We start from the raw sequence: 22344 nt of genomic DNA, 5'->3' as shown, positions 1-22344 counted from the left end.
AGAGCTTCTCCCATTGTGATAAAATCCGGCCACCCCCGCTTGTCGAAAGTATGTTGTGCGGAACAGGACCCAAACCATAATGAGGGCCATGCCAAATAAAATTGCTAGTGACTTTTTGGTAAACTTCTTTTTTATCGTAGACTTTGTTGGGGCAGGGGCTCCATAACTTTGTGAATGGGGTGGTGGTGGTGGTGCCGCACCGTAATTTTGCATGGGAGGAGCTGCATAACTTTGCATGGGAGGAGCTGCGTAATTTTGCATGGGGGGAGCTGCATAATTTTGCATTGGGGGAGCTGCATAATTTTCCATGGGAGGAGCTGCATAGTTTTGCATGGGGGGAGCTGCATAATTTTCCATTGGGGGAGCTGCATAATTTTGCATAGGAGGAGCAGGAGCTGCATAGTTTTCCATCGGAGGAACTTCATAGCTTTCCATCGGAGGAGCTGGATTGTTATCAATTGTCGGAGGGGGTGCTGTTTTCATAAGCTCGGGAAGCGAATTATCAACATGCATTGATAAATCTGAATCCGAATAATGCGTAATTGACACTGAGTCCCCTGGCGATGACGATGCACCATCTTGCGCGTAAACACTATCAGGAAACTTGAGATTTGCTAAATCCATCCCCCCGTCCCGTCTATTAGGACTGGGTTGATACGTACTAACATAACTCACCCTCTTATCACCTTGATTTCGAAAGTTTTGATCCGTGCGTTTCTGAGCAAGAATGCACTGATTGAAGTATAAAAATATTACAAACGTGCATGTTATCAAACCACAATTCAGTCCCTTCGTCATTTTTTTTAAAACCTCCTTATCACAGAACAATTATTATTTTTATTCAAAATATTGCACCATTCACTACACAACGGATTCCTGTACAAGTCTGAATGAGAAGAAAACGTAATTTTACTTTCGATAAATCAACTAAACCGAAACCAGACGTCAACATTTGCAGATTCGACATGCTACTACTGCATGGTGATGGATGGATGAGAATGAGAGCTAAAAATGACATCGTAATTTTTTATGAGAAACATCGGAATATTAAATCAAAGCATTTTTAGGGTGGTGTTACAATAAGGAAAATAAAACTAACGGTTATATTCTACAGTTTGAATATATCAAAATTAGTGAAAAAGAGTTTTCCTTTTGACGGGCTCTTTCTACTTTGCTGTCTCAGGAAGAGACCTACTTAATCAGGTAATGTTTAATTATATCTCAACGTAGCTTTTACCACACAATAATGAATTCATTTAGTGCAACAATAACAACAACTTTTAGAAAAGCTCACTCAAATGAAGTACATTTTCAGTACATAAGCTTTACAATAATGTGCAGGCTCGTAGAACTCGTGTCCACATCATTTCAGTGTCAAGAATTTCATTTACATTTTGAAGACCATATTTACATACGTGTACAGCAAGACGCGATGATATATATTTTAAATGTGCATACGTTATATGTAGCTAGCCAAACTCTATCATGTACCGTCTCACCCCGCATTTAGCTGTATAACTCTTGATAAGCCCACCCCTTCTCGTCGAAACTTTTTCTAATGGCCCACCGTCGAAGTTCGTCGTATAGGAATAGTAGAATGGCAAATGGGATGGAGGGAAGCCACTCTAATGGGCTGCACAAATAAAGCATGACATGAGTTTTACATTTTTGCCACAGTTTAAATTAAACAATTTTAATTTCTTTTTGAGTTCTTACTTAAGATATGCAAACTTGAGCCCATGACTAAGAACGGGGGTGTAGATGAAGAAGCAGGCGAGCATGATTTCGAACACTACTCCCAAGTTCATATTCATGTTGCTGAGAAAATAGAGAATCAAGGAAAATATAGAACAATGGTTATGTTCTTTAAAAAGCGTATTGTTGGAAGTCTCACTCTAATCCTTTTTGGAAAATGCTCATCCGTCTGGTTTTGCAGCAGACAACATTCGCCACTTGCATCAGAACTATCGCAACGAACGATGCAGTTTGCGCCGTTATTTTTAAATCTTGTCGAGCCGCATAACTCTAAAATATTCATCCATTGTTAGGATTACGGTACGAAATTTTGTGATATTTATGCACTGTGCAAATACTGACCCATTCTTGACCATATGAATCTGGCAAATCATTGATCGCTACAGAGTCCCATTTCTGCTCAATGCCCACCATTTCCAGGGGAAGCCATCCGTTTGTTGCAAATATGTAAAAGTATGAAAACATTCCTGCAACGAATTCCATGACTGAGGTTTGACCATAAGTGTAGGATAGGAGTCTAGTAATTAGAATTATGTGCAATTGACAAATGCAAATAACTAGTATCATGTGACAATTAATATGGAACGTAGTGTTGTTTACTGTGGAGTGACCAAAGTTTGAGTTTTTGGATCTCTGGGTTTCAACTTCATAATATCAGCTTCGGCTGTTTCATGTGCGATGGATATAGCTGGCATCACCTAGATTTCATTATCACATTACATATTTTATAGGATTGTATAATGCTGTATAAATAGTAGCAATGGTGCCGTACATCCGTTCCTAACATGATGAGTAACATAGCAATTGTCCCAAGTGGGAGTGGAACTCGCAAAATGATAAACACCCACACGCAGTATAATTCCGCACAATTGTCGCCCAGCGTGTATTGGATAAGCTTTTTTAAATTGTCGAAGATAAGTCGTCCCTCCTCTACCCCAGTAACAATCGTGGCGAAATTGTCATCCATCAGAATTAAATCTGAGGTCTCTTTGCTGACCTCGGTCCCACAGATGCCCATTGCTACACCAATATCTGCCTTCTTCAATGCAGGAGAGTCATTCACACCTGGAGAATAAAATAAATTAGAAAAACTACTTATAACAATAGATTTAAAGTGAAAAAAAGTATTTATTCTCAAAACCACACCATCTCCAGTCGCTGCAACAATGTATCCAAGATCTTGAAATGCTGATACTATCGTAAATTTCTGTTCTGGCGAAGTTCTTGCAAACACAATTTCCTCATGAGATCTCAGCACTTCTTTTAATTCTTCTGGTGTCATTGATTTCAAAGATGTGCCACTTATAATGGCAACATTCACTTCAGATGGGTCCACATCTTCGACTGGAATGTTTTTTAGCGCAGCCAAACTTTCTCGTGTATGATTTCCTAAATTACATGGAAAATATGCAAGTCTTCATCGACGTTGATAGACAATCAATGATTTTCTATCAGTGTTGGTTACGATACGTACCTTCTGAAATTATGTTTACTGAACGTGCCACTGCTGCTGCCGTCAGGGGGTGGTCTCCTATGATTTATTTTTCCTTTGTACATACATAAACCGTGGAAAAATACGTAGGACGAGGAATTACCTGTGACCATTACGACTTTTATCTTTGCAGATCTACATCTTCGAACAGCATCAGGAACATTGTATTTTGGAGGATCTACTAAGGAAATTAGTCCAACAAAACGGAACCCCAATGACAAGAATCCTTCAGGATGCTCGGTGTCAATATTTGGGTTATCTGGGGGAAAATCTTCGGTGGGGAGGAGTCGGTCACAAAATCCTAAAGTTTATTTCAATATTAGTACTAATTAAGAATGAATATGAAAAATTCTTTTGGAATTTGTGTACCTAACACACGTTCTCCGTAATTTCCCAATTGAGCATATACCTCTTCAAATTTGGCCTTCCATGCATCATCCAGTTCAACCTCTTCATGATTCACTTGGATTGTGGTGCATAGACTAATTATTTTCTCTGGAGCACCCTAATAATTAAAAAAACATTAAAATATTCTTGTCATAATTTGAAATCTTAATTTATATTTATATCAATGCATAAACCTTCATGACAAGAAGCAGTCTTGGATCTTGAGCATTTTTCATGTCATGAACAGAAACTTGAAACTTATTTGTCGAGTTGAACGGTATTTCCGATACTTTAGGATACTGTGCTCTGTACTCGAGAACATCACCGTATTGAGATTCCATGAATTTTAGAATAGCTGCTTCTGAAGCGTCACCCTCAACAGCTCTTCATGAAAATATTTTCATAGGTATGTATGATTCACGAAAATAAGTCTAGCACTTGCAGTTCCATATGAATACTCACCTGTCATGAGTAGGCACAAATTCTTGATTTGGTCTGAAAGTTGCTCTTGAACAGAGGGCAGCGACATTCGACAATGCTGCAAATCCTGGATTTTCATTATCAAATAGAGCCCCGATTCGTCTTTCGCTCGTTTCAGAAACGTGTACTTCGTTATTGAACCATAAATGACTAACGGTCATCTATGTTTGAACGAATCAAATAATAAAATTGCCATAATCAATATCCTACAGAAAAATATAGCAAATACCTTGTTTTGCGTGAGTGTACCAGTCTTGTCACTGCAAATGACTGAGGTAGATCCTAACGCTTCCACGGCTTGCAGATGTTTCACCAAACAATTCTTCCCAGCCATTCTTTTCGCCGTAAGGGATAATATCATGGTAAAAGTAACGGAAAGTCCTTCCGGAATATTCGCGACCATGATTCCGATAATGAAAAAGATGGCGTCCAACCAACGATACCCCATGAGAATTGCAATACAGAAGAAAACCACTCCAATCACAAAAGATCGTATTGTCATAATTAATATGAACCTGTCCATCTCTATTCCTATCGGACTTTGTCCTATCGAAACAAATGGTCAAAAATTGATAAATGAATAGATTTAATGGGTAGTGAAAGTTATTGACCCTCGTTAACTCACCACTGTCAACACTCGAACAAAGTGTTGACAATCGGCCCATGAGTGTTTTGGACCCGGTACGAACCACTAAACCAACTGCAACACCTTCGATAGCGTTCGTGGAGAAAAATGCGAGATTCTTTGTTTCCATTGGATCAGAATTGGTACACTCTGGCGTTCTTTTTTGGGCTTCCGACTCTCCCGTGAGACTCGAGTTATCCACTTTGAAATTTTGAGCTTCTATTATGCGAACATCAGCAGGGATAAGATCTCCAGATTTTAGATCGACGATATCTCCAACTACCAAATCCTCTGCTGAAATTTCCTCCCTAATTCCCCCATTACGAAAAACGTGGGCTCTGCAAGGAACCATTCTCTTGAAGGATTCCATAATTTTGTTTGACTTGAATTCTTGATAGAAAGCGAACAGGCCAGAGACGTGGACAACTATTATCAAAGCTATTCCAAGATATAGCTAAATACCAAGATACATCAAATTGACTTAAAACATGATTCATAATTTCTGACGCATTTATGGCTGTTTACTTATGTATTTATCTTACATCATCATTACTTGGTGATCCATCATATGCTAATTGAATTCCATAAATTGCAAAGCTGAGGCCAGAACTGGCCAGTAAAAGAGCATTTAGTCCTCCGAGTAAACAAGTCATGAATTTCGCAAGGTTTGATTTCTTTGGGGGTGACACCAGGACATTTGACCCAAATCGGATTCGATTTTCCAATACCTGTTCTTCATTTAAGCCCTTCAGAGTGCAAATGCAAAACATTTTAATAAACTGAAATGAAACATGTTAGTAATGACTATTTGGAAACGAGTCTACATTTTTAAGATCGGTGCAATAGCGACTCGCAATCTGGTGCAAAGGTAAAATATGGTCAAACTCTTCATCCTTGTCCCATTCCTTGGCTTGCTCTTTGGCTGGTTCAACAATTTTAACTTTTGAAATGTCTTCATATTTCTAAAATGAAACAAAGAATTAGGTACTTTGATATTTCACGGTTTAGTTACAAATTTAGGATTACTTACTTGCTTATCCAAATCAAGTCCTAAAAATGGTGATGACGAGAGGTCCAGTGATCCGTACCGCTTCACTCGGGATGTTGGACTCCCACTGGCAGGCGATGTTTTATCCTGCAGTAAAAGATCTGACTTCTCATCATACTCGGTTATCTAAAAAAAATGCACTGTTATAGTCTGATTTTCATTAAACATGGAATATATGTATGACTAAATATACCCATTTTTCAGATTTTTCAGATCCATAAATTGGATATAAGCTTTTCCTCCGTGGATGTTTCGACATGCTTACGAGTCCAGGATGATTCTAAAATATTTCTCCTTTTGAGAACTCCTGTGAACAATTTCAGTTTTAACTCGTTCAGCAAATGTCTATATGCTTTGCAAAATTAGCAAATGGGAAAGACGTTCCTTATTTCACAGCGTGACCACAGGATCAAGTATTGTGAACCACTTGGCCATTCCTTCATCTTTATCCATGAATAAGCTATATATAACTGCGTAGTGATATGCAACTATAATGATTGCTGATTTAGACATATGCATATGTCGATGCCTGACGTAATGGGCGTGTATCACAAAACGTAATGACATTATCATTTTGCGTCTGCTAGGTAATAATCCGTTTTACTAATCCGCATTAAAACAAATGTCTCGTGAATCTCGTATTAACCGAACTTTGGAATATTATCCATCTGATGTTTGTCATGATATGAATACGTGTAAAGTTCAACGTGTCATAAAATATACAAAAATGAAATACTGTTTTGCTTGTCCATGATTATGCTTTGCGCCACTGTAACCGGATTTTATTACCTTTTATAATCTACACAAGAAAAAGAGTTGGAAATAACGTGAAATCATTGTATAAGATCATTGTTCGACGTATCGGGTGCAGATTGACCATCAGAGAATTTAGTCAATCTTCCAATGTTCTTGTACAATTTGAGTGAGGGTAAACTGTAAGCTAATTCATAATGGCCACAAAAGCAATCTGACAAATTTCTCTAAATTTTATTAGATATCGCAAAATGGAACAAGTGATGACATGATTTTAATAGCTCACTTTGTCGTGCGTGGGACCGACAATGTCCACAAATTGTCCATAATTTGTATGAATTTCAGTCATTCATGAACTTATGCAACTCGAGAACTCGTCAACTCTCAACCCGCGTAAGCGAGTTGCTTGAACCGAACGGCTGCTTCTCACACGTGGAAAATATTTAATAAATATTCGATTTTGGTTTTCAGATCATTTCTCAAAAGTATCACATTTGTTTTTGAAAAAAATTACCATGTCGTTCGGAAAGAGACCCGAGTTGACTGCACCTCCTGAATTTGTAAGTGAAAACTTGAAATTGACCACTAACTAAAGTTTAGTTACTAAACATTAGAAGAATATTTATAGTTTATCAATTTAATATCTACTGATGCCTAACCATTCATGTTTTAAATTATTTGTTACAGTTTTATAATGAGGATGAAGCGAAGAAATATTCACAAAAGTAAGTGGCATATTCCTGACTGAATTTTTAAATTTAGGATTTAAATTGTATTCTTATTTACTAATTGTCAATTTGTTCTTTGACATAATCTAGTTCCAGAATGATGGAGATTCAGGGTGAAATGTCTGAGAGGGCGATTGAACTTCTCGAATTGCCCGAAGACGAATCCTGCATGATTCTGGACCTCGGGTGTGGCTCAGGCCTGTCTGGAACTGCACTGGATGAGGCAGGTCATATGTGGGTCGGACTGGACATTTCGGAAGCCATGCTACGTATGTTATTAGAATTAACAACTCTTTACTCTTTTGATTTAACTATTAATAAATTCATGTCAATTTATTTTACTACTACATAATTCACAGACGTTGCTCGAGACCGTGAAGTTGAAGGTGACGTGATTCTTGGAGATATGGGCGAAGGACTACCGTTTCGAGCTGGTGCATTTGATGGTGCAATAAGTATCAGTGCATTGCAATGGCTGTGTAATGCTGATAAGACCTGCCACAAACCGGCAAAAAGGCTTTACACGTTCTTCACATCTTTATATGCAGCATTGGTTAGTTTGGAAATAAAACCAATTTTTAAATTGATTTGTTAGGGTTTCTATTTCCAATTTGTTTATATTGATATTTGTGCCCTTTAGAATACCGGATCTCGTGCTGTGTTCCAATTTTATCCGTCCGACCAAGGTCAAACCGATCTTATAATGGGACAAGCTAAAAAGGCTGGATTTAATGGAGGACTTGTCATTGATTTTCCTGAATCCTCCAAAGCTAAAAAGTACTACCTCGTCCTCATGGTGGGTGGGATGTGCAACCCCATTTTACCAAAATCTCTATCCACCACGAGCAACAACACGATTTCATATTCGGACAGAAATAGTGGACATGGAAGAGAGAGAAAAGATCACCGTCGGGATGTCAAAGGCTTGAAGGAATGGGTCCATGAAAAAAAGGAACGAAGACGGCGACAAGGCAAAGAAACCCGAGCAGATACAAAATACACTGGAAGAAAACGATCGGGAAGATTTTAAATAATGTTCACTTATTATTTGTACGCCTGTTGTTATCTAATTGTTTCTTTTATAGCTATTATTTATATAGTTTTAAACTATAACCATATAAATACTATGTTCGGTATATGGAATAAATATTGAAATAACTATCAAAAGTCCAACTAAACTTATGCTGACTTTAATTTTACTGACTCTATACATTGAGATTGACTACATGCAGTGTTTTAAAACTACAAAAAAGTAATTAAATTCCATTTTATAATGCTTTCCTTATTGAGCGATTCTCATTTGTTCATTTTGTTGGGAAGGAGTGCGGGACAGGCTAAAAGTGAAAAGTGTAGAAGTTGCAAGTGGCAGAATTTCTGCCGCAGAAAATAAAATTGTGAGTAAATGTAAATAATTGCTTTGCTAATTTCTGTTTTTGACATTCAATATGATAAATATTTTCTGTTTTGTCTTAGGCACTCGTAAAATTGCTGCTCTAAGGAAGCCAATCTATCTATCAACCCCATCGGTTCTGCTATTTTGTAGTTAGTCTTCTGAATCAGAAGTTCTGCCGATTCTGATTTTTGAATCTGCTTTGCACTTTGGTAAACAACAACACCTAAAATCATATAATAAGACATCGACAATGATGATATTATGCATTAATTATTTCAAAAGGTTATGATTTATGATGATATTAACTATGGTTGTAGTCTAGACCGGATTTTATGGTTTACAAAAATGGATCATCATCGTGACCGTAAGAGGCACAGCAGTACACACTCCTCCACAACCGGGTACATTTGCAAACCTAAGGTTTTGAAAAATAAAAGTCATAAGACGAAGAAGTCAAAATCTTCTCGATCAAGAGATGTGCGTCGCAGTAGGAATCAGAAACGAGCCAAGGATAACAAAACGAGGAAGCGACATCGTCGCAGACACTCGTCGTCATCATCTTCATCAAGTTCCTCCAGTAGTTCATCATCATCCAGTAGTTCCAGCAGCACTTCAAGTAGTTCCTCGTCATCTACATCATCTTCCAACGAGAAAGATGTCTTACGGTTAAAATCTAAACTAAAGAAAATTAAAGAAAGATCAAGATTAAAGAAGAGATTAAGTACAAGTTCCGCAGATTTGAGCAGTAATCCTGCAAAGAAAGCCAAAAGTCAACCCGTGCAAATACCTACCAATAATACAACAAGCGTTAATAATAATAGTGTTGGAAAGTCGCCAACATTTCCTTCGACTACTAAAAGTACAAACGACAATGTTGGTCCTCAGCCCTCTTCTCTAAAGAACAAAGCAATGGCTCCAATGACCAAGGAAGAGTGGGAAAAGCGACAGAGCGTCATTCGACGTGAAGTTTCACCCACGACTGGAAGAATAAGGTCCATATACATTAAATACATCTTTTGGACTTGAGTCTTAGAAAATTAATGCTAAATATATTCTGTTTTTCCATTCTCTAGACTGATTCGTGGTGAAGGAGAGGTTATCGAGGAGATTGTGAGCAAGGATCGTCATAAGCAAATTAACAAGGCTGCAACAAAAGGAGATGGAGACAGCTTTCAGAAACATCTTGCCAGCAAATTTAGGAAGTCGTAAAGTATCCGAGTAATGCACAATTCAAGATCTTACCAAATTCATGTTAACAGAAAATAATTAATACATATATATGGTAAGTTGTTAGGTTAATCTTTTCCTGATAAAATTATGCCAAGATTAATACATATTTGCATACGGTACTCATACGAGATTTACATAAGTGAAAGTCGAGGACAATTAATAATTTCTTATGTAATTGTCTACACATAAAAAGAACGCTTGTAGTAACAGCTCAAAATGTTTTACGTGTTTACATTTTATTTTAATCCATTTGTCATATTCTTTGTGAATCTGTTACATTATCTGTTGTTATTAAAAGTAAAAAATTAAAATTGAGTTACGATTACAAGAGTACAAAGTTTTAAAACGAGAAAAAGTCTTCATTTTAAAAAAGCATCCACTATAAATTATAGATTAGCTTAGACTTATTTCTCCTCTGAATTCATTTCGTAGCTTTCCCTGGTATTTACTGTCTCGGATCGATGACACATTTTCATAAAGATAGCTTTCAATCCTCCCATGAACGCTTTATCTTTTGGTGACGGCTTTATGAAAATGCAAGCCACCAGCCCCACCACTACAACTGCCAATATCCACCAAACGTTCACATTATATGGATAAGGATCCCAGTCATACTCATCTTTATAGGCATCAAACAATGCCGAAAAAATCAGTCCCCCACAAATACCAGCCAAAGACCACGAAGTAAAGATGACCCCTTGACACGTCCCAACATTCTTCGGGCCGAAGGTGTCTGACAAAAAGGCTGCCAGAATTCCAAATCCTGTTCCGTAGCATCCTGTTAAAATCCACACTGCAGCCAGGAACGCCCAATACGTCTGCGTAGTTGTAATAAGTGTAAAAAGGCTCAAGATTACCAGTTGCACCGACAATAAAACGATGAAACAGTTTTTTCTTCCCACCCAATCCGATAACGTCGAAAAGATTAAACGACCCACGAGATCAAACATTCCATTGATTGAGACAATTATGGTTCCTTCATATTCACTCTTTCTGAACACGTCTCGGGTTATGTTAGCTAGTCGAGAAATGAGAACCAAGCCAAAAATCGAGTTAGCAAAGAACATGACATAGATAAGCTTGAAGTTTCGGCTGGTCAAAGCATCCACGGCGCTGAGGTTTTCATTTTTGCTGCATTTGATTTCATTAGTACGGGTTCTTGTATCATCATCATCAGAAGAATGCTTGCCGGGATCGATTACAACTTGTTTTTCCACTACCATCATGAAATTTGGGGGAGGAGTCCTCAACACGAAACCAGCAACGCTCATGGGAACCAACATGGCGGAAGGCAATATCACAAATGCCACAGTTAGTCCAACCTCGCTGGTCAAGGGAAGCAGTAGCTGTGCAGCCACCATTGCACCCGCACCACACCCACTCACCGCCAACCCTGACGCCATTCCTCTTCGGTCTGGAAACCATTTTAGGAGCACGGATACCGCCGTGATGTAGCACACGGCAGATCCAAACGAGCCCACAACGCCATACGCCAAGTAGAGAAGCCACATTTGTCGCAAGTGGAAGGCAAGTGCGGAAAAGTAGTGGCCAGCCAAGTAGAAAGTTGATCCTAAGAGGATGGAGGACTTGGGTCCCTTCCTCTCAACCCAGGGTCCCATCACGGCAGCAGAAATTCCAAAACTTGCAATTGCGATGGAGAACGTGATGACAGACTTATCCGCACCTGGAGAACCATACATCCAAATGTCGATGGGTCGATTTAGCACGCTCCAAGCGTAAAAAAATCCGCAGCAGAATTGAATCACCATTGCGGCAGGGATGACAAACAACCGGTTGAAGGGTACGCCTGGGAAAAGGTGTGACTCGGCGGTGATCTGGTCATCAGTTTTGGCGAAGGTTGTCTTCCTGAAATAATTTTAATACCCCGATTAATTAGTATTGGTGATTAGTGAGATAAATTTATAGGAAAACTTGGAGTATCTTGGAGTGTTATCTTAGTAATAAGTAATTAAGTACCGATAATGATTCTCAATCATTCGAAGAAGAATGTTCCCGGAAGTTCCTTGTTTTGGAACATTAGGTTCCGTACCTTGTTGACCAGATTCTCTTCCCCTTTCCATATTTAGTATTTGGGGTTGTGGGCCGTGAATAGTAAATCGTGACCTTATTGGACTTTTGTGGATGGAGACTGTGGACGATACAGGAAATGGAATCAGTCACTATTATTACAAGGTAGATCTTGAAGTGACTCGATAGTACAAATTTTGACTGACCGACGAATCAGGACATGAATAATATGCTAATTTGTTGAGATTTGCAGAATAAGTTTAAAGAAAATAACTCATCTTACTACATGAATTTACATATATCATCGCTGAAAATGCTGTTATACAATGTATCATGTATGTAGAACATATTATGCTTATGAAGTACCATGTCTCCCCGAAAAGAATCCGACAACTTTTGTATAACATAACAACGATGATATGCTGGGTCATTAAAGTGTACATATTAATACATTGACATCCTGAATCAGGATTCCTGAACGATCCTGATGCATCTAACCTATGCCACTTGCTAGAATTTTTGTAGTTCTCATAAAATAAAATCGAGCACAAAATTTCTCGGCATATTGAATTTGTTTGTCATTCATGTTTTCTAGTCTCATTCAAATCGCCATTCATATCGTCAAATACATGATGCAATTTTATTATATGCCGCATAGTTAAAAAGTATTGTCATATGTTATCATAAATTACCAATCTCGATAAGTATTTAGTTAACTCTTGCTAGCTGGGGTATAATTTATCCTGCGGGTTTTAGCTTTTCTTTCTCTAATAAATAATAATACTAATATCAGTTGAATTGTGAATCATATAATTAAGGTCTCTCCTCAGTAGACACAGTTTAACGTTGTTTTAAATTTCCTTAAGACGCTCTAATGGATTTCAGACAAGTGCAGTTCAAATAGCAGAATAAAACATCCTCAATAAATAAATGCATATTATGTCTAGTTTGGCACTATTGGTTGGTACATACATACATGATGAGTGAGAATTTGGGAGGAGACAGGTTCCCAGCAGCCGGACAATGGCATATTTTATTTAATAGTGAAATATGAGCTGCGGACAATTAAATAATCCTTCTCCGTCGGTTTGAATGAGGCGTGAGACAAGGCTTTTTCCACTTTTTATTTACAAGTTATTAATGCCAACAGTTATTTACGTGGAAAAGTTTATTATATAAACAAATTTCATGTTTTTAATTCCGCATTCCATATTACAAATGCCGTATTGGACGAATCAATATCGTGGGAAAGTATTTTTATGATTTTGCAATGCATAATTTATGAAGTAGCAATGGGGCTAATTAATTTTGAAGTACGAATTATTACAAAGTCTCAATTTTGTCACTATTTGCAGAACAAGTTGACATATTTATACTATTTATATCAAAAAATGAGACTCTAGACTCGCTCTCATCCTGGCTTTCATCACTTAATCTTGTTTAAATTATATTAATGATTAATTTTTTTGGTCTAGTAAAGTCTGTGCTGCTGTTGCTGCTCACACCAAATTTTCTTATCACCCATTCGTCATTCGTGAGAAAACCTATAAATCAAAATGTGTGATTGTTCAATCGTCATTAAGTTTGTATCATTCAATCCAAAGTTCCACTGCCTAGACGAAGGAAAATATGATTATTATCGGTCTCGGGAAGTATCATATTTGTTTGCCCAGACATTTCAAATTTATTACGGAATTGACATTATACGTACAGTCTCGACCATGTAAAATGAGGACCAAAGTTCAACGGCACAAACTTACTGTTGAAACCAGAACTGATTTCTAACACAAACTTTTCCATGCCCATTACCGATTCACGTGTAAAAAAGCAAAGAATGAACTAGATTGATAATTGATTCTTGAGTAAATATTTTTTTACTGTTCTTCGTACTCCGCCACCACCATCGTCATAACATGCGAAAAACAATGCCACCTGAACAATAACAGGAATTTGAAAATTCAACAAGACAACGGCTAAATAGGCGTCGTACCTTATGCAAGCTAAATACAAAAAATTTACATAAAACCTGAGTGGTGGAGTCTTGAGAAAATATTATTTACCACATTGTACGCTAAATATGCTTCTATTTCATCATCCATGTCGTCAGATCTCACGGATGTGAGATTTTAAAATTTAATATGCATCGACTGGATTTTCTTCGCAAATGTAATGGAGAAATTGTTGCAAATATTATCGCAAATATGTACATCTGAGGTTGTCAGACAGATGCGCAGGTAGATATCCATCTAGGTTGCATAATGAATCGAGCATTATTTTATTGTCCATATTTATAAGGCTACTACCCTTGCTTGACCTCACTGACATTTACTCACTTCCAGCCTGGCGAAAATCTCATACAGGTATTTATTCAATGATTGGGTAATAATTAATTTAAAGAGGGATTGGTGCTCAACATGGCGAGAATGAAACTCTGACCTATCCAGCAAAGCCAACCTCCCGTCTCATAAGGGTGGTCAGGATAAGAGGGCTACGTGGCTCTGGGTATGGGGAGATATATGTGTGTATGTTGCTGCATAAAGCAAAATTGCAAACTGCATAAGAGCGGACTTCTCTAGACAAGTAAGGATCCAGCATCAGCTCTTTCTTATTAATCAGCATCAGCATCGTTACATATTCGCCATCATACGAGTCCCTATTCTTACTTGTACTTTTCTACTCGTCCACTAACGTAGCCAGCCAAACTTGTCGTAATTGTCATTACAATTCCACCATCTTCCAGGATAAGACGATCGACCAAGCCTCCAATTCAATCATTTTCATCGCTCGAGAAGAGACCGCAAGCAGCTATTGACTGACTCACACATCTCAAATCTCAACTTCTTCATCAATTCGTCAAGTGTCAAGTTCACTCGTCAAGTGTCAAGATTGTCTCGCTCTTTCTCTCATCCACAACTTTGTTGGTACGCACCATGGCGTTTAATATGTCACGTAGATAAAGTTAAACTAGAGCCTCACTCAACTTTTTAACATTTTTTTGTCTGTTTCCTAGCTGAAAAATACGTCACAATGAGCACTTTTCTCAAGAATAATTACATCGGCTCCATCCTTCTGGACTTTCCAGTCCAACCAAGGTTCTGCGATGAAGCTTCCGCGGACGACTTGTCGGAGACTATTGCAAAGATTTTGGAAACTAAATTCGGTGAGCTGTAATTTTTGCATGTATTTATTAGTTAAGAAAGCCGTGAGACGGTGAGATTCGTCTGCTGGGGCAAGTGAGACATTCTTTAGTTGACGGGGATAAGTGAGAATTTGCATTCTTAGACACTTTTTTTTTTACATAAAAACATAAGATTTAGAAGAAAGTTGAAAGTCATTTTCTCAAATTTCGAATATCTTCTCTCTTCAGGACCTTTTTTGAAACTTTTCTCCGGCTCGGTCCAACCAGCCAAGCCAACTCTGGGTTGGATTACTCTACTTTCCGGTGAGAAGGGTGTAACTGCGGTCATCCGAACCTTTCCGACCCGTTCCGTCGTCACCGTGACGGTCGACTATGACCTCAAAATCTACGAAGGTACTCCACCCGTGACCTTCAATGACATTTCCGACCTGGAAGCCGAATTGGCCAAAGCTTTCCAAAGCTTCAAGAAAACTTCTCCCATTCCACAAATCAAGCGAGCTCTCGATTTTGACACCTACTTTACCACTTCGGACTCTCGCCTGCTTGAGTATGACGTCCAGGAGATGGTCTTTGATGCTCGGAGTGAATTCCAGCACGTCCAAATTGCTCGATCTATCAATTACGGAAATGTCCTTATTCTGGACGGACTGGTCAATCTGGCCGAGGCTGACCTCGCCTACACTGAGGCCATCATGAAACGGGGTGAGGTGGACTACACTGGGAAAGACGTGCTCATTCTGGGTGGCGGAGACGGGGCTTTGCTGTACGAGCTACGAAAAGAGAACGCCAAGTCGATCACAATGATCGAGATTGACGAAATGGTCATGAGCGCGTGCAAGGTACACTTGCGACTCGCTTGTGGAGACACGCTGGACAATTACAAGGTGAGCAATTAATTCCTACTAAATAGGTTTTTTTAAAAATATGTATGTACTCGTGTTATGAATATCTCACTTCTGCTAATATTAACACCGTTTCGAAAAAATCTTTAATTTTATGAACAGCACGAGAACTACGAGATCATCGTGGGAGACTGTATCCCATTCATGGTCAAGTGTAAAGAGGAGGGCAAACTGTTTGACCACGTTTTTGGGGACTTGACCGACATTCCGATTTCGACCAATCCAATTGGAGAAATTTGGAACTTTTTTAGGACGACTTTGCAACTCTCGTTCTCGATCTTGAAGGAGGGTGGGACTTACTTCACCCATGCCAATGGGGTCACTGCTGAGGAGAACTTGAAAATGTTTGAGAGCACGATTAAGGACACCTTAATGGGGTTTCCGGTGGAGTTGACGCAATCGACTGCTTTTGTCCCCTCGTTCAAGGAAAAGTGGGTCTTTTACGAGGTGAAGAGAGCAATTGCTGGAAACAATGGTCCCCAAGAATGATGAAAATTTTGATTTTGATGATTATGTCCATGAAATGAAAAATCTACATGCTTGACTAACTGTATTAATCACTTGCACTTTACCACTTTCTTACATCTATTTTTTAACCTAAACTCAAAGCAATAGATTTTTGAATAATGAGCTTTGCTTTAATACCAAATCTAAGACATGTGAACTTATTGACTGAAACGTATTCTTTAACAGTAATTTTTCAACGCTTTGTTGCGACTATTAATGATTTTATACCTTGTGACATTTGTACCATTTACACTCGTACATATTTATTATCCAACTTTAGCTTCATATTAAAACCTAACCTACGATTGCTCTTGCTGAATCTTTTTCATTTTTCTCTGTCTCAAATAAAATATCACCCCCATCAATAATAATTGAAATCTTATTTATGTAGTTGCTTCAAAAAATTGAAAAAAATTCATAATGTTATCAATTGATGCCAATTCGTAATAAATAAAGCTTTTAGCCCTTTATCCAAAAATAAAGTAAGAGTAATGCATTAGTTCATTAATATCTGCGTTTATTAAACGATTTCATTTAATTGAATCTGACTTATATGAGAAGACAGGTTATAATTAATAATGGTAGCCGCGCTTTATCGTGAGTACAAATACTTTCATACGAAAAAATATTGAAATTTTTCTTAATTAAAATAAATTAAAAAGAAAAATAAAACGAACGACAAATGAGGCCCTTCTTATGGCAGATACATCAGAGTAAAAATAAGATAAGAAGAGATATAACATCATTTACTTAATTGCTATGTAATATTCAGTTCAAAAATCAGTTTGAGAAGATTCAATATCGGCAATCGATTTAATTATTTATCACTTGGCTGAATGCACACACTCACGTCATCCATCTGAAATCCTTATAGAATAATTATGTAGTATTAAAAGCTGAATGTAAATATATCTGTATATAGAATTAAATATCAAAGAAAGGTAATTTCTAGGACGTATAACTGTCCATAAGTTTTTTTAAATATGGAGATGGGTAACTCTGAATGAATAGTACGGAGGGATGCATTTGCATTTCCACCATGCTTAAGCATGTTATGGTAGCATATATATTGGTGCATCTTAGTTTTTTGCATTATAACAGCTTGATTTTGATGATTAAAGTCTAATGTTCGATATTGGTAATGACATTCTAATCCAGGTAAATAAATGACCAAAATAATAGAAAAGTAAGAATGATTTTGAAGATTAAAGATCCATGTATGATGGTTGACGATTTGCATATAATTGGTTGATTGGTTTGGTTGGTTGGTTGATTTGGGTTGATTTTAACAGAAGATGATGGAGTGGAAATTTTTAGAAAAATTGAATGTACTGAGCTGTTGTTCCTATAAAAATTCAATAAATAAATTTGTCACTGCTTGTCCTTATAAATAATTAGATGCATTTTGTTCCATAAAATAAATGAATGGATAAATGAAGTAAGCTCACCATCACGGAATGAAGGGTCGTCAACAACCTTGGCGCGGCACATGGGACAAGTCATTCCGCGATCAAACCAAGTAGAAACACATTCCTCACAAAAGACATGTGAGCATGAGAGTCGTGTGGGAGAGGTGAAACTGTCATGACATATGGGGCAAATGACAGAGTCCATACTGTCCAATTCCTTGGCCGTCACGCTGGTACCGTAGTGCTAAGAATACACAAGAACCAGTCATGAAAACAAGTTTAGAATAATTTCCACCTTGAAATATTCTAGTGGACATTGATGTACACTTACCACATTTTGAAACAACTTTCGGAATGCCGTATTCCAATCCTTTACCCGTTGAACACTGTCAACCAATTTGAACAACGCATACAATCCCCCAAGAATCAATCCAAACATTTTCATGCTCCCTTCGTACGAGTTGACCAAATAGAGGAGCCAATGGTGGGCTAAAATTAAAAACTTTTGATATACAAAGTGATGTGAACGCAGAGTTTGTAAAAAGGTAAAAAATGAATGTGGTATAGTACAGCCTGTTGGTCCACAAGATAGTACTCTCTTACCTGGTAATGCGCTTCGGTACAATTGTGACGTTTGTTCAATAAAGAGATAGTAGATGCCCTGCAAAACATATATACAAAAATATTTTCATTAAAAAATAAGCCTACATAATTTGTAGTATGCATTAATTTATTTTGTATTAACCCTCTTTTGAAACGGAATCAGAGCAGTGGGCATTGCAACTATGAATGACTTGGCCACGATAGCACCTAGAGAAAAATATAATTTTGAAGATTTCCTGATGTGACTGACATATATGCATGCGGCATGCTGTATGTACATATGTATACACATCTATCGTGAGTAGCGTAGGTATAGAGAAAATTATTAGTAATCATACTCACCAAACTTTGCAATGTAATCCGTGACTCCTACTACCCACATCAACATCCAGAAACTAGTCAGGTCCACTTTTGTACTCATAAATCCAAGTCTGCAATAAGAAACAAATTATAGAAACAATGCCACAATTATTTCAAATAATATAATGGGAAATTAAATATGTACTTACGCGTAGTAGAGTTCTTCATCACTAAAGACATAGTAGATGAAGGCTGCACATCCAATCAGATTGACTACAATCATAATCAGGAACAAGAGATTTCTCTTGCGCTGCTTTGAAATTTCTTTTTTCAACAGTGAATTGGCGTGGCTGAAGGTGACGATCAGAGCAAAGAAGCAAACGATCCCACTTCCATGGTCTACCAAACTCTGCACAAAAAATACAGATACCTAATAAAGCATAAAATCAAAAGCATTTCTTAGGGAAAATAATAAATGCATGTACAAAATTATTCGCCTTAAATCACAAAATAGATACTCCATAAACAATTTAAAAAGCAAGGGGTTACACACATTTATACTTACATGCACATATGTACAAGTACAACAAAAAGAGGGATGGGAAGAGTTGTTTTGGTCATTTTTTCATCTTTTTTTACTCGCATACCTTAAGCAACATTAGAATCAAGAACGGGCGCAGTGTTGTGTAGTGGTTAATTTCTTCAATGAAAGCTCGTGTCTCCGGACTATCTCTGAGAATATCTCCTGGAGCAGTCGGTGTGCCTTCTGCAGAACCTCCTCCTGTTCCTCCTCCACGGGTGGGCGTTGTTGATCCTGATGGAGAAACACGTCGACCACCTGACTGACCATCAGCGCTTGCACGTCGAGACTCATCATCATCAGGTACGTTGTTGTGCCCTCCAGCACCACTCTGATTGTTATCCCCCCAAGAAGTCGATGAGTTAGCAGCACCCACACCTCCATTGCTTTCAATGTCCAGTGTCAAACCTTCTCGATCACGACTTGAGGAGGTATTTCCCACCATAGCTGTAGACGTGGCTTGGTTGTAGCTCACCACTGTGGAAACAAAGTTTAATATGATTCTTTGAAATGTACTTAGGATTTAGAAAAAGAGTATCTGATAACAGCAAGGTGTCTTTATACCTGGTGGCTCTGGAATTTCATCAGATCTCCGTCTGAAATTTGATTGAAGCAACCCTCTGGCAAGTCGAGATGACAAACTGAGAGCTGGATTTGACATTGGAGCTGGCAACGGCGGCTGTTGCATCGTTTCTCCTCCGCCCGGAATTGAAATCTGAGTATCACTCGGTTGTCGCTGTACTTGCGATTGCCTCGCGCGATCATTTATGTTAAAATTATCTCCTCCGGTGTTGGCTGCACTGCTACTGGAACCCAAAATTGGAATGCTTGCTCCCATGCTGTTTCTTGCCCATTCTTGAAACATTGTCAGAGCTTGAATGTGTCGAGGTCCAGCCCCAGAGTCGAAATCCAGAAATGGGAATCGCCCGCGCTCTCTTTCCCCACCAGCCCCACCGTCGCTACGAGTACTGCTGGTACTGTTTTGACGCTCAACGGTGGATGCTTGTTGTTGCGTTGCAGCACGGGACGTTGTTGAAACGGTTGGAGCTTGCTGATTGCTGCTTGAGCTTGGTCCTGCTACCTGATCGTCCCCGCTAATGGCAACAGAACTACTGTTTTTCCTGCCTGTGGTTTCTACTACTCTCTCACTACTCGTCGATGGAATGCTACCCGCTCCTTGACTAACGTCACCGTCACCAGTTCTGCTGATTCCTGCAGAATCCGTCATAACTTTCAGAAACTCGCTCCAATATTTCTACCCACACGTCTGGAAATATATTAGACAAAACTAATTAGCACGTTATTAAATCACTTATAACACGGACAAATTAATACAACCATAGGTGTGACGGTGTAAGTATGGAAAAGATTCTAATTACGAAGCAGGAAATGAGTCCGACTTACCAGAATTAGAATGCTGACGAAAACAGAAGATGTGTAGCTGCTATCGCCAGTAAAAATAATTTCCAAGCGTGTTGTGTACAATGATTCTTAACTGAATGATACGAATGGGAGATATGAAGAATAAATGTGAAAAGTTGCCGAGATCCTTCTTAAAAACTAGTAAAATCCAAAAATTTCTCTGAGTGGTTTATGTTCGTCACGACTGACTAGATTCGTCTTTTTCCGTCACTCTGAAATTACAATAAATAAACAAATCAGTAAATTTGTTTTTATTATTTACTATTCAGTTTTATTTAGAAATAAAAGTTGGCGGATGTTGACTCATTTGTAAGAAAGAGGACAATCAAGTATTATGTTGTTAGAACAATGAACCTTGTTTACATTTTTTTAACTATTGTATGACTTCATTATAACGAAACTATTCCAATACCCATAACAAGCTCAAGTATTATTTTCCTGCCCGCATTTCAAGTGCACAAAAATTTTAAAATGATTTACAATTACCACATTTAAAATGTACAATTGAAACGGGGATCGATATTATCGCCCTGCCTGTACTCAAATAGCAGCCCACAAAACATACGATCAATACAAATACTAACAACAAACTATGGCGATTAAATTAAATCAGATAAGGATAATATTTTCACTCATATCTTCTTTACGATAAACACCAAGCTTAATAAACACGAGTGAGTCAACAATCCACTCAATATTTTCGCAGAGCTACTATTAGAATATACTTATCTTCTTCTGCAATGTGCACTTGCAAATTAAAAAAAACATTGACCACTACTACTCTAAATATCTAGTATATATTCCAACCGCTACCGACCGTTGCCCATAATCTAATCAATAATTATTGCTTAACGTTGACTCACTCATTTGTCAATGTCGTCGTCAGTCAACGTTCGTTAAGCTAAATTGCCCGACCCAAAAAATAGAGGCATATTTCATAATCGAATATCCGACCAACCAACCAAACCAAGAAAGAAACCCAAAAAACTGAAAAACCGTCCAAGATTCATTTTTTCTTACCTTTTTTCCCAGCCACCACTTTGTCGTCCGCAGTCAGCTAACTAACTATGCTATTCGTCTTCGTGGTGCTAGCAACCACACCTGCAGCCCCGTACCAGAAATTTTGTCTGTTTTAAAAAAAATCTGGCTAAAAAACTAGTAAAATTTTAATGTTCTTGCTCTGCTGATGAATTGAATTGAAAGCAAGTCAGGAGGTGCCCACCACCATATGAGGCAGAGGACGATGGAGAATTGCAGTGCGATGTTAGCGAGTGAGCTCTCTCTCTCTCCACTGCATTCAGGCAGTCGATGCTGGTTTTTGCCTACTTCTCGGATTTCTTCAGCTCCTAATACTCCTTTTATTTACAACGACTTATTACCAACATCTATACATATGTAGCACCACCACGTCGTCGTAAATATAATCCCGTCGTCCTCTCTATTCTTGCAGGATCAAAGCAAAAAAAGCAATTTAATGAAAGACGATGACGAACATGGAGGACAAGCCGTGTCAATTTACAAAGGAAATTATAAAGCAGTGAGATTATCAGCCAGATTTCTAGG

At 38.1% G+C, this 22344-nt stretch overlaps 6 protein-coding genes across 9 annotated transcripts; 3 read left to right on the top strand and 3 right to left on the bottom strand.

The window, feature by feature from the left end:
- Positions 1-814: 814 nt before the first annotated feature.
- Positions 815-6204, bottom strand: LOC110850883 (sodium/potassium-transporting ATPase subunit alpha-1). 2 transcript variants are annotated; one of them, XM_035853015.1, is made up of 19 exons: positions 5981-6204; positions 5770-5913; positions 5564-5701; positions 5282-5485; positions 4740-5193; positions 4344-4660; positions 4097-4275; positions 3829-4018; positions 3617-3752; positions 3351-3548; positions 3230-3286; positions 2902-3144; positions 2528-2820; positions 2356-2453; positions 2098-2272; positions 1895-2025; positions 1717-1818; positions 1500-1633; positions 815-1005 (listed from the first exon to the last, which is right to left on the bottom strand). In XM_035853015.1, exons 1-18 carry the CDS (start codon positions 6044-6046, stop codon positions 1507-1509), a joined length of 3252 nt encoding a protein of 1083 aa, XP_035708908.1. In that variant the 5' UTR covers positions 6047-6204; the 3' UTR covers positions 815-1005; positions 1500-1506. The 2 variants fall into 2 exon arrangements, with proteins under 2 accessions (XP_035708908.1, XP_021954173.1); XM_022098481.2 differs by having other exon boundaries at positions 815-1633.
- A 725-nt stretch (positions 6205-6929) lies between these two features.
- Positions 6930-8446, top strand: LOC110851179 (probable 18S rRNA (guanine-N(7))-methyltransferase). Its single transcript, XM_022098844.2, has 5 exons — positions 6930-7100; positions 7228-7265; positions 7359-7537; positions 7628-7821; positions 7909-8446. The coding sequence occupies exons 1-5, from the start codon at positions 7056-7058 to the stop codon at positions 8296-8298; spliced, it is 846 nt and encodes a 281-aa protein (XP_021954536.1). The 5' UTR covers positions 6930-7055; the 3' UTR covers positions 8299-8446.
- A 129-nt stretch (positions 8447-8575) lies between these two features.
- On the top strand, positions 8576-10221 carry LOC110851248 (ADP-ribosylation factor-like protein 6-interacting protein 4). 2 transcript variants are annotated; one of them, XM_022098950.2, is made up of 4 exons: positions 8576-8662; positions 8742-8870; positions 8984-9653; positions 9735-10221. In XM_022098950.2, exons 3-4 carry the CDS (start codon positions 9007-9009, stop codon positions 9868-9870), a joined length of 783 nt encoding a protein of 260 aa, XP_021954642.1. In that variant the 5' UTR covers positions 8576-8662; positions 8742-8870; positions 8984-9006; the 3' UTR covers positions 9871-10221. The 2 variants fall into 2 exon arrangements, with proteins under 2 accessions (XP_021954642.1, XP_021954641.1); XM_022098949.2 differs by having other exon boundaries at positions 8577-8662; positions 8979-9653.
- LOC110851247 (uncharacterized MFS-type transporter YhjX) lies at positions 10109-12114 on the bottom strand. The gene is made up of 2 exons (XM_022098948.2): positions 11869-12114; positions 10109-11757 (listed from the first exon to the last, which is right to left on the bottom strand). The coding sequence occupies exons 1-2, from the start codon at positions 11970-11972 to the stop codon at positions 10296-10298; spliced, it is 1566 nt and encodes a 521-aa protein (XP_021954640.1). The 5' UTR covers positions 11973-12114; the 3' UTR covers positions 10109-10295.
- Positions 12115-14485: 2371 nt separating this feature from the next.
- LOC110850947 (spermine synthase) lies at positions 14486-17399 on the top strand. The gene is made up of 4 exons (XM_022098561.2): positions 14486-14840; positions 14930-15079; positions 15287-15942; positions 16063-17399. The coding sequence occupies exons 2-4, from the start codon at positions 14947-14949 to the stop codon at positions 16447-16449; spliced, it is 1176 nt and encodes a 391-aa protein (XP_021954253.1). The 5' UTR covers positions 14486-14840; positions 14930-14946; the 3' UTR covers positions 16450-17399.
- LOC110850946 (RING finger and transmembrane domain-containing protein 2) lies at positions 16968-22052 on the bottom strand. Of its 2 annotated transcripts, none has more exons than XM_035852775.1 (11): positions 21802-22052; positions 20764-20993; positions 19924-20626; positions 19427-19836; positions 18989-19209; positions 18822-18910; positions 18622-18686; positions 18480-18537; positions 18208-18365; positions 17916-18120; positions 16968-17812 (listed from the first exon to the last, which is right to left on the bottom strand). In XM_035852775.1, the coding sequence occupies exons 3-11, from the start codon at positions 20585-20587 to the stop codon at positions 17781-17783; spliced, it is 1902 nt and encodes a 633-aa protein (XP_035708668.1). In that variant the 5' UTR covers positions 20588-20626; positions 20764-20993; positions 21802-22052; the 3' UTR covers positions 16968-17780. The 2 variants fall into 2 exon arrangements, with proteins under 2 accessions (XP_035708668.1, XP_021954251.1); XM_022098559.2 differs by having other exon boundaries at positions 18989-19188; positions 21802-22051.
- Positions 22053-22344: the final 292 nt, after the last annotated feature.

The sequence above is a fragment of the Folsomia candida genome, unplaced genomic scaffold, assembly GCF_002217175.1.
Source record: "Folsomia candida strain VU population unplaced genomic scaffold, ASM221717v1 Fcan01_Sc006, whole genome shotgun sequence".
NCBI classification, from domain to species: Eukaryota; Metazoa; Arthropoda; class Collembola; order Entomobryomorpha; family Isotomidae; genus Folsomia; species Folsomia candida.
Note: the sequence above shows the minus strand (reverse complement) of the source record. Positions and strands in the feature narration are given on the sequence as shown.

Excerpts from the sequence above, each read along its gene's own strand:
- LOC110850946 (XM_035852775.1), bottom strand. The coding sequence starts at position 20,587 with ATGACGGATTCTGCAGGAATCAGCAGAACTGGTGACGGTGACGTTAGT. Across the intron at positions 18,366-18,479 it reads GTACCGAAGCGCATTACCAG|CCCACCATTGGCTCCTCTAT; the intron begins GTAAGAGAGTAC and ends TTTTAATTTTAG. Across the intron at positions 18,121-18,207 it reads GAAAGTTGTTTCAAAATGTG|CACTACGGTACCAGCGTGAC; the intron begins GTAAGTGTACAT and ends GTGTATTCTTAG.
- LOC110851247 (XM_022098948.2), bottom strand. The coding sequence starts at position 11,972 with ATGGAAAGGGGAAGAGAATCTGGTCAACAAGGTACGGAACCTAATGTT. Across the intron at positions 11,758-11,868 it reads ATGATTGAGAATCATTATCG|GAAGACAACCTTCGCCAAAA; the intron begins GTACTTAATTAC and ends AAATTATTTCAG.
- LOC110851179 (XM_022098844.2), top strand. The coding sequence starts at position 7,056 with ATGTCGTTCGGAAAGAGACCCGAGTTGACTGCACCTCCTGAATTT. Across the intron at positions 7,266-7,358 it reads GCGAAGAAATATTCACAAAA|TTCCAGAATGATGGAGATTC; the intron begins GTAAGTGGCATA and ends GACATAATCTAG. Across the intron at positions 7,822-7,908 it reads CATCTTTATATGCAGCATTG|AATACCGGATCTCGTGCTGT; the intron begins GTTAGTTTGGAA and ends TGTGCCCTTTAG.
- LOC110850947 (XM_022098561.2), top strand. The coding sequence starts at position 14,947 with ATGAGCACTTTTCTCAAGAATAATTACATCGGCTCCATCCTTCTGGAC. Across the intron at positions 15,080-15,286 it reads GATTTTGGAAACTAAATTCG|GACCTTTTTTGAAACTTTTC; the intron begins GTGAGCTGTAAT and ends TTCTCTCTTCAG. Across the intron at positions 15,943-16,062 it reads ACACGCTGGACAATTACAAG|CACGAGAACTACGAGATCAT; the intron begins GTGAGCAATTAA and ends TTTTATGAACAG.
- LOC110850883 (XM_022098481.2), bottom strand. The coding sequence starts at position 6,046 with ATGTCGAAACATCCACGGAGGAAAAGCTTATATCCAATTTATGGATCT. Across the intron at positions 3,287-3,350 it reads AAAAGTCGTAATGGTCACAG|GAGACCACCCCCTGACGGCA; the intron begins GTAATTCCTCGT and ends AATAAATCATAG. Across the intron at positions 2,821-2,901 it reads TGTTGCAGCGACTGGAGATG|GTGTGAATGACTCTCCTGCA; the intron begins GTGTGGTTTTGA and ends TTTATTCTCCAG.
- LOC110851248 (XM_022098950.2), top strand. The coding sequence starts at position 9,007 with ATGGATCATCATCGTGACCGTAAGAGGCACAGCAGTACACACTCCTCC. Across the intron at positions 9,654-9,734 it reads CCCACGACTGGAAGAATAAG|ACTGATTCGTGGTGAAGGAG; the intron begins GTCCATATACAT and ends TCCATTCTCTAG.